Source organism: Corvus kubaryi, unplaced genomic scaffold (assembly GCF_017639235.1).
Source record: "Corvus kubaryi isolate FWS band 111438036 unplaced genomic scaffold, C.kubaryi_AGA036_p1.0 37322, whole genome shotgun sequence".
Lineage (NCBI taxonomy): Eukaryota > Metazoa > Chordata > Aves > Passeriformes > Corvidae > Corvus > Corvus kubaryi.
The window spans coordinates 1,605,480-1,615,190 of record NW_024581101.1 but is presented as its reverse complement, the minus strand read 5'-3'; the positions used below and the strand labels follow the sequence as shown (position 1 = coordinate 1,615,190).

The 9,711-nt window shown below is 54.3% G+C and overlaps 1 protein-coding gene across 2 annotated transcripts in view; it reads left to right on the top strand.

Annotated features, from left to right (window-relative positions):
• OPHN1 (oligophrenin 1) overlaps positions 1–6,838 on the top strand; it is a 51,504-nt gene extending 44,666 nt beyond the window's left edge. Inside the window, exons 19-24 of one of the 2 annotated variants that reach the window (XM_042029216.1) lie at positions 230–377; positions 1,433–1,726; positions 2,422–2,587; positions 3,499–3,549; positions 4,264–4,314; positions 4,468–6,838. In XM_042029216.1, coding sequence (XP_041885150.1) covers positions 230–377; positions 1,433–1,726; positions 2,422–2,587; positions 3,499–3,549; positions 4,264–4,306 — 702 coding nt within the window. In that variant the 3' untranslated portion in view covers positions 4,307–4,314; positions 4,468–6,838. Of the gene's footprint in view, positions 1–229; positions 378–1,429; positions 1,727–2,421; positions 2,588–3,498; positions 3,550–4,263; positions 4,315–4,467 lie in introns of both variants that reach the window. The other variant, XM_042029215.1, reaches the window with a different exon arrangement.
• The last annotated feature ends 2,873 nt before the right edge of the window (positions 6,839–9,711 follow it).

The window sequence follows — 9,711 nt, the reverse complement described above, 5'->3', positions numbered from 1 at the left end:
CTGTGGTGGGGACAGTGTCAGTGGTGGGGACAGTGCTGTGGTGGGGAGAGTGTCAGTAGTGGGGAGAGTGTCAGTGGTGGGGACAGTGTCAGTGGTGGGGACAGTGCTGTGGAGGGGAGGGTGTTGTGGTGGCCACTGTCCCCCTCTGTGCTGGGTGGGAGCACCTGCAGCGGGAGGAGAGGCAGCGGCCCCTTTGTGTTGGGTCACCCGAACGTGTCTCCCTTTACAGATCTACTCTGGCCCCCCAGAGGACACCACAGCCCCCCCGGTGCCCCCACCCAGGGTGGCTGCCCGGCGGCACAAACCCATCACCATCTCCAAGCGTCCCCTGAGGGAAAGACCTGTCTTCTTCGAAGCCTCTGTGGAGGAGAGTGGAGGTCAGTCCGGCTGTTCCCTGATGCCTTACCTGCCTCTCGCCCCTCCTGCTTCCTGTAACACCTTTCCAGGAGCAATGGAGGTAACAGCAGTACAGCTGCACTTCCCGGGTCCTGGACACAGCAGGCAGTGAGGGCTGTTCAGAGAGAAAGGAAAGCCAAAACCACTCATACATCATGTCACAAGTCAGACTCTGCGGGATTTGGGTTTTTCTGCTACCTCTGCCGCATTCTCCATTAGCTAAACTAAGGTTGGTTCTTGCACAGGAGAGGCCCAGAGGAGAGGTTTTGTGGCATCAGAGGCAAAGGTGCAAAAGGAACTGCATGGGGAGTTGAGATGGTAGCCAGGGAGGGCTGTGCTGTGGGAGGCCCAAGGAGGTCTCAAGCTGGCTCAGCTGCTGGCAGTTCCCCATCCAGAGCAAGAACTCCAACGAACTTTTTCAGGACCCTGTGATAGTATTTTCTAGATGAAGTTCCTCTCTGCTGTTAAATCCAGCTGACTGTAAGGAAATGCTGAAGTCCTTATAATAATGTTAAATCCAGCTGACTGTAAGGAAATGCTGAAGTCCTTATAATAATGTTAAATAATTAATGTTTAATGTTAACTTAAATAATGTTAATTTTATAATTAAAATCATGTTTCTGGACCTGATTTGCTCTAATTGTCACTGCAGGCTGTGCCCTGATTCCATAGTCACCAAAGAGATGGAAAGTCCCTTTCTCCATTAGTTTTCAGAGCTTTCATGATGTTTAGGTATAAAGTGCATTTTGTGACACTGGCACAACATGATTGATTCACATTGCTCTTTAAAACCCCCAGACTGCTAATGCAGGTGGGGCTGGCTTTGCATTTCAATGCTTCCCCGGCCTGGGAGCAGGAGCAGGAGCTTTTTCCTTGGACCGCTCCGAGGCTGCAGGGAGCAGTCGAGTTCATAGTAGAGCTCCGGCTCCTGGGTCTGTAGCGCAGCAAGAGGGCTGGGACGAATGGCTTTTGGAGGGACATCAGGTGCGGTACACAACTAACCCCACGGCTCCGTGCCCCCTTGTTTCTGCAGCAGAGCGGCTCGGCCAGACCCCCAACGGCGGCGGCGTGGAGGCCCCCAAGCCCCTGCACCGCAGCCGCCCGCCCGCGCCCCGGCCAGGGGGGGACGAGCCGGGGCGTCCCCCTGCTGAGAGCCGGCCCCAGCCGCGCACCGAGCCCGAGCTGGGGAAGCTGGTGAACAGGCTGCAGGACGGCGGGGCGAAGCCGGGTGGCAGGACAGCCAACGGGGTGGTGACCAGCCCTGCCCTGAGGACCGCCACGCTGCAGGCCAGGAGACCGGCGCCCCGGCCGGGCATCTGTGGCAGAGAGGGTGAGTGTGCGCCGGGAGCCTGGCCAGAGCCAGGCAGGAGTGCCCTGCTCCCGGGGGAAGCCCGAGGTGCCCGAGTCAGCCCTCCCTGGAGTGGATGGTGGGCTTCTCCTCTTGAGTCCTCTTGAGGTAGCTCAGCAGGAGGGGCTGGGAGAACAGAACAGCCTAAGGCATGGGCCACAAGGTAAAGTCTGACACTCATTCCGTGTTGCCTTGACCCTTAAAGTATTTGAAGGGTTAGGTGAATAGCAGGGTTGGCTGGATCTTGGGGAAAAAAAGCAGCAGAGGAGAGGACCAGTAGTGTCATTGTCCAGGATAAAAGCTCAGGTGCAGAAATCACCAGTTTGTGCTGTTCCTCTTCCTTTTGCAGAGCGGCACTGCACAGGGTTTGGTTAAGAACACCTGTCATTCCCAGGAAATATCAACTTCACAGTCAGCAGCTACATTCAGTTTGTCCTTGCAGGTGCAGCTCCAGCCCCTGTTCCCAGTGCCAAGAAGGCTGTGCTGGGGCAGGTAGTGTGGCAGCTTCCTTTCCCTGGACTCTGTCCCTCTATTCTGGCTATTGGCCACTGTCAATGAGAGGGTGTTTTGAGGCAGAGGGACAGAACTAAACCCACAGACCTGTACAGTGTCCCTTCATAAATATCTGGCCTCTGCCAAAGCTTCCTGCTCAGTGTCTGTCATCTCCATCCCTGCAGGTGATTGTGACGGTGTCCCTAAGCCACGTTCCCATGGTGATAAGCCTGTGATAACGCGTCCCCCTGTGAGACCTCCGGATCCTCCGTGCCGGACTCCCATCCCTCCAAAGCTGGAGCAGAGGCCAGATCTGATAGCAGGGACAGCAGAGGAGATGCCCTCATCTGTGTAAGCCAGCAGCCCGTGGTGGGTGCATGGTGTCGGCAGGGACACCTGGGGGCTCAGTGGCTGGAGCCTGTGGATGTCCCCTTGGCACCAGTGCGAGTGCAGGTTTGAGTGTCACTTGGAAAGCTGAGCAGAGGGCACGGCTGGGAGGGGAGTGGGGCCACAGCAAAGACATACACAAAGCTTTGGAGCTGCTCAAGCACAGCCCCAGGGCTGAGCCTTGTCCCATCCCCTTCCCTGCTGTTCCTGGGTCAGTGGAGCTGAGCCCCTTCCTGCCCCCAGCAAACCTCTTGAACCAGACACTTTCTGGGGCAGGACAAGATCCAGCTTGGATCTGCTTAAGGAAACTGGATGGAGTTCAGCTTCTTCTCATTCTCAGGTTTCTTTCAGATTTTAAGAGACTCAGAAACCCTGCTGTATTAAGTGGGAATTAACCAAAAGAAAACAAAAGGTGCCATGAGGGTCAGTTCTGTGCCAGAACTGCCTGGGAGAACTTCTCTTTCTTGAGCACGGGCAGGAGCACATAAACACTGAAGGAAAGATCTTAAAGGGGATGGATGCGTATGGGATTATAGGCAATAGCATGGAAATAATGACTGGATGTGGAACTCGGTGCCATGGCTTAGTTGGTGTGGTGATGTTTGGTCAAAGGTTGGACTCATGATCTTGGAAATCTTTCCAAAGCTAAATGATTCCATGATTCTGTGGTTCTATAAGCAGCCCAGCCAAAGCGCTGGCAGGTGGTGTGAGGGTGGAGCGGGTGCAGAAGGAGCCCGGCTGTGCCTTGGCACAAGAACTGTCAATTGAAGGTGATCTCTGCAGTTCTGTCCATGCTACAGCTCATTCCCCTGGCACAGAGCAGATCTCATTAGCAAATTGTCAAATCAGAAGAGAGACTTCTGTTTTCTTTGCAGGGTGGCCTCTAGGACCAAGTTCTTTGAGACAGCTTCCCGAAGAACAGGCAGGTAAGGCTGGCACCAGGAAGGTGGCATGTGGAGAGCAGCAGTCCTGCAGTACAGGCTCTGAGGCAGAGCCAGCACAGACAGCCCCAGCCCCAGGCTTGCCTTGTCTCGTTCTCACAAACAGCTGAGGGGCTCAGATAAAATGCTGAAACTAAACAAGGAGCACAAGGTGTAAAATGTGAGTCTAGATGCAGACTTGGTAAGTTAAATCTGAAAAGTAAGAAACATCCTGTGGATCCCTGTTACCATGTGTGTGGATCTAGTGGTGTAGTTAGTGCCCATTGTACTCCAGCTCAGTGGGAAGATCAGGGCATGAGTGAGGTGATGAGGGCTGGTTAGGTCTCAGCAGCTGCCAAGAGAGCATGGCTGGGCCAGCACAGGGGGTATGCAGACAGGGAGCTAGGGGGTTATGGGGACACAGCATGGGCACCAAAGCCCTTGGCTTTGAGTGGCGGCTGGTGCCATTTATGATAACATTTGCCCAAATAAGCTCCAGCTTCCTGCTCTGAAAAGCTGCCAGCCTCTGCCCAAGGGAGAGCAGGTTTGTGTGTAGGTCTGAGAACTCCTGCTGCTGGTGCTGAGGGTGAAATCATTTGTTCTATTGCAAAACAGACCCCTCCCTGCCCATTACCCAGCCTCGAGCAGCTCGTGGAGCTGAGTTGGAGCTTGCTTCTTGCGTTCATTATTTTCTCTATTTTTCTACTTCCTTTTATCCAGTTCTTCATCACCCCAAGGCAGGATCCCAAGTGATGAGAGCTGAGGGTAAAGGTACGTGTTTATGACAACAAATCAAATAATAAACTGAAAGCAGACATGTAATACAAAGTCAGCATTTATGGGGTTGTGGGAGTCCAGTGGTTCTGCCATTACTGGTGGATTTGCACTGCTGCACAGAGCACAGAGCTTGTTTTCTTCTTCCAGGCTTTGTAAGCACACCTCAGCCCAGCTGGACCCAGGAGACTTTCTGTGCTTGTGACCCAGGAGTCATAGCTGAGCCTTGCCAGCTCCAGTGTCCTGGAGAGCAGCTATCTTACTGGACAATGATTTCCAAGCCACAAGTGGCTCAAGAAATTAGGAGAGGGAGACCATGATGGTGAGCAGGTCCTGCCCACACATCTGTGTTGAACTGTTCCCTGCCCTCCCACCTCTCCTCCCTGCAGGCTGTGACAGTGCCCGTGTGCCCGCACAGGTGACGGCAGCATGGGCAGGGCTGGGGGACACTGACCACCTGCGGAAGGGACAGCGGAGCCCCTGTTCACCTGCTCACTTTCAGAAAACACCTTGAAAAGGGTGTTTGGACAGCACAGGGGCTGAGTCCACGTGTTTGGATGCAAGGGCAGAGCAGCTGCAGGCCCCCTTGCCCTGAGAAGCCCCTTTGTGTTTGTGTCCCTCACTTGGTGAGCTGTGCTGTGGTGTCAGTGTGTGGAACAGCCGTGCCTGGGAATGCTGCCCATGGTGACGCAGGCTGGGCAGGGGCTGGGGAACCACTGTGCTCAGCTCTGGGATGTCTCCTCATCTCCTCCTGGATGTCCCTGGCCTGGGACACCCCACTGACAGACGTGGCTGGGCCAGGGGCTTGGCCTGAGCCACAGCCGCAGCCTTGCCTGGGGTCAGCTCTCAGGCAGCACCCTCGGGTCAGCAGCCTCCAAGGGTGCAGCTGGGGCAAGGGAGCAGCAGATGCTCCTCCTTCGCCTCTTCCTCCACTGCCTCTTCTTCCATGTGAGCCACACTCACCAGATCCACTTCTCACAGGCCCACCAACAAGTGTCCATCCTGGGTGATTGCGGTGGGCCAGCACAGAGGTGCTGAGCATCTGAAACTCACTGTTCGTGGGTTTGTTTTTCTAAGAACTGCCCAGTTTCTTGTTTGCTTGTTTATTCATTTCCAGTATGAGATGCCCAGTCTGTCCCTCAGCTGTGGCCCTGTGGTTAATGTCCACTGGCCAGGGAGGTGTCCCTGGCCAGGACCTCTGTGCAGCCCTGTAGTAGTAGAGGCCTGTCTGTTGCTCCAGCTGCCGCCGAGTCCCAGCTCCAGGGCTGTGCACAGCAGCAAGCGGCTTCCCTGCTTCCTCCACCCACCCAAAGATGACTGCCCCATTTTGAATGGTTTTCTTTAGGTGCTGAGAGCATTTCCAAAACAGTGGCCAGACATTCCACAGCTGCTTCCCGGGTGCTCCGTCCCTCAAGCGCGCTGTGTCCTGCCCGGCGCAGGTCCTTCTCACCTCCTGGCGCTTTGTCTCTGTGCCATCTCATGTCTCTTATTGCTGAATGTCACACACTGGCACTCACGTGTGTCGTGTCCATGGTGCTCTCACTCCCTTGGCTTCAGCAGCGCCCCAGCTGCTCCCTCCTTTGGACCTGTCACATGAAAGTGGCTTTAAAACCAAACCAGCCCTGTGCTGTGGCAGTTGAGGCTGTGCCACATGCACTGGTGGCACCTGGGGCTGTGCTGGGCCCCTCCTGCTGCAGCTCCTCACCAGCAGCATGAGGACAACACACAGTGGTTCTGATCAGGGATCTCTGAACAGGTAGGATGGAGCTGAAGCTGGAGGGAGCCACTCTGACCAGCCTGGCAGTGGGGCCACCTGCCTGCAGAACATCAGCCCCTGGCCCTGGTGGGGTGTTGGGCCTGTGGTTCCCACACAAAAGGCCAGCATTTCCCAACTCTTTCCTGCTTTGGGCTGCTGTTTGGGGACCCTTCAAGCCTGTCACTTTGGGAAGGTCCTTGAGTTACTGCCAATGTACGTGGCTCTGGAGGCGACATTCTGCAGGAGCAGTGGCTTGTCACATCCTCCTCTGGCTCGTGTCCACTGCCCAGCACAGACCCCCAGGACAGAGCCAGGCTCTGTGGGTAGGGAGAATCCAAGGGTGGTTGGGTTTCGGTCTGATAGCATGAGCAGTGGGGAGAAGCAGCTTCTTGCAGATGTATTTCATGGTGTACTTTTAAAGTTCTTTGTCACTTGTATGTCTGTGCCGATTTTTCCTGCACCTGTGGGTGCAGCTGAACACTGGGGACCAGCAGCTGGAGTGGTGGGGGGTGCTGGTTGTGCTGGCAGGGGGCTGTGGGGTCCAATCCCTGCTGCTGTGAGGTACAGTCCTTGCTGCTGTGGGGCCCAATCCCTGCTGCTGTGAGCACTGTCCCTGCTGCCAGTGGCCCAGGAATGACAGCTGGGAACGCGAGATCGCCCCGTGCAGCATGGCAGCCCCCCACCATCAGCCCCAGAGCCATTGTGCTGTGTACAAGCTTAGGTTACTGCAAGTGTTTATAAAGTTTCCATGAAGTGAAACAACCATCTCAGTGTGTTTTATTCCTCTTGTGAGAAAGGACCGGTCACAATTTAAATTGGGAACAATTTATTAAATCGTTAATACAACGATCAGAGGCTTAGATTGGCTGTCTGCCTTTACACAAAGCAAAGGGCAGCGCTCGCCGTGGCTTCAGATAACCTGTAGCCGGACAGCCTCAAGGGCTTTGACACCACATTTTATACCCCAAAGACCCCGCCCATCACCTCCCCTACACCCTCCCCTTAGGATCGAGATGATTGGCTGGTGTTTGAGTCAGTTCATTCGATCAGTTGGTGGCTTGCTTCCCGGTGTCTAGGGTTTTGTCTTAGGAGTGGTCTTCACCCAACGATCCTCTTGCCTGTGCCTCTGTGTGCAGGGGTCTCCTCTAAACGCCTCCTTCAATTACATCACTAATATTCTGGAACATTCCCGGCTCCTCCATTATTAAAATCTGTTATTTACATGAACTATAGCTATTATTAACCTCAATTGTAGGGAAGACAAGGATATTAACTTGACATAACATTAACTGTTCAGAACATCCAAGTACGTTATCCCATAACAATTAAACAGCAACTAGTAGCATTACATAGTAACCTCAACTCATTTCATTAACTAATTACCCTGTGTGAAAGCCAATTCCATCAACCTGTTTTTGACACTCTTCACCCCAGGCCCAAGCGCTGCCCCCACTGCCGCCCCCTCTGCAGGCGCATCCTACTGTGGGGTCCCAGCTCTGTGCCCTGGGGAGGCCACACAGGGCTGTGTCCATGGGACTGGGAGTGCCCTGAGCACTGCCAAAGCCCCTCTCTGGGTTTGCAGTCCCCAAAGCTGGTTTTCTGCACTTTCTGACTGGAGAAGCTGCCCTGCCAAGGCTGAATATTCCTGCACTGCCACAGTCCCTGGACAGCGTCCTGTGCCGTGGGTCACTGAGACTCTGGTTTTCCTGTGACCAATGGCTTCTTTCTATCTATCCAGCACTCTTCGCCCCTCCTCACGTCTGTTTTTCCCCACCTTTTGACATTGTGCACCAGTGTTTGCTTTTTCAGGCCTCTTGCTTTTCTTTAACAGGAGAGAACAGCTTTCTCTCTCTGAAATGGGAATCTTGCAGCCAGCTTTGGAGACCGGATTTCTGGAGAAGCTTGACAGATGTGACCACTCAGGAGGGTGTTCCTGGGGTCCCAGGGACAGCCAAGCTGCCCGCACAGCCGCGAGGGTCCCTGCTGGAGAAGGGGAGCGTTCCCACCCACACCCTGCTCAGTGCTGGTCTCTGTTTTCAGGATCCTCCTGCGATTATTTTGTGCAGGCCCAGCCCCCACCTGTGGGCTCTTCAGGCAGCACCGGCTGGGTTTGCCAGCTCAGAGAGGTCTGTGCCGTGCGTGCCCTGGCTCCGGGCCCAAGCAGCCGGAGCACTCCCAGGGCGGGCATGGACACAATGGACTGGAGCAGCAGCTGGAGGATTTTCTGCTTGTTTTTTCTGGTTTCTTGTTTCTCTTAAAAGTTTCCTTGTGCGGCTGTAACTTTTCCAGGGCTGGATGCATTCAAAACAGCAGCGTTTGAGGAACTAAACTGATTCCTTTCCTCACTAGGCCTTGTATGAAGCGATCATGAACTGGAATCAGCACCGAGGCACTGCCCCAACAATCCTTGTCTCCCAACCCACAGGTGCCTGGCTTGCTTTCTTACAGAAAACATTTAGATTTAATATAAGCAAGAAAATTATCTTCCAGCACAAGTAAAACCTTTCAGGTTTTTATAGAGAGACAGTAACAAAACAAGCAGTTCCAAAGCTTGACCCTGAGCCTCAGTGAGTTCTTCCCAGAGGAAGAATTTGAAGAGGCCAAAGACTCTGCAGCAGACACATCTGTGTGATAAATTTAGAACTGAAATATACTTAGTGGAGCACTGACATCTGAAATTTATGTGCTACACAGAGACGCATGAAGGCGCTGGAATCCACCCACGTGGGACTCCTTGGAGGATCAGAGCCATAGTTTTCAGCTCCGTAGTTCTCCCTGACCCATCCCACTGCGCAATTACCCATCTGGATGCTCTGAGCTGGGAGCAGCTCCGTGCACTGGGCGGGTTTCTGGCAGCCCTTAGAAGGTTTCTTGGCCCGTACACACGGCTGTAAATCAGGTCGGGCCACCAAAAAATCCTGTGATTGGCTTAGACAATCAGGAGATGCTTTAAACGAGTAAGGGACATAATGTTTTTCATTTTCTGTGTTTCAGAAGTTTAAGAAGTGCTTTAACAGCCTCTGCCAGTGTCTCTAAGAGCTCTTGCAAGGCAGAAGTTCTGAAGATTCTTGAAATCCTGTATAAAATGTGGCCATTCCCATGAAGGCTCAGAGAGTCAAGTCCCAGGAGCTCCATCCTCCCACAGCTCCATCCTCCCCCTGTGTCTTGCCCACCCTGGCTCCCTTCAGTGCCTTGGCCCCACAGGCTCTCCTGGTAGCCACCACACTATGCCACCACATCACACTACTACATCATGCTACCACACCGTGCCACTGGACCCACCCTGCTCCTATGGGATGGGACACAGGGCATGCCAGGCCCTGCTTGCCCTCCCTTTGGCACCAGCCTACTGCTGGCAGAGGAAGGCAGCACCAATTTCAGGAAAGGAGCAAACCCCAGCGTTAGCCGATGTCCCTTGTGTCAGGGCACTCGAGTCGGCGTGACCCCACTGAGGTCTGTGGCTGCCACCAGCTTGTCCTGGGAGCGCAGGCACAGCCCTGACACCATGGAAGGCACACAGGGCTGGCTGCCAGCACAGCAGAGCCACAGTGCTGGCACTCCCAGGCCCCCAGGGAGGGGAACCGCTGCTGAAAGGGCTAGTTGACACAACTTGTCATTTAGGAACACAACTCGTATTT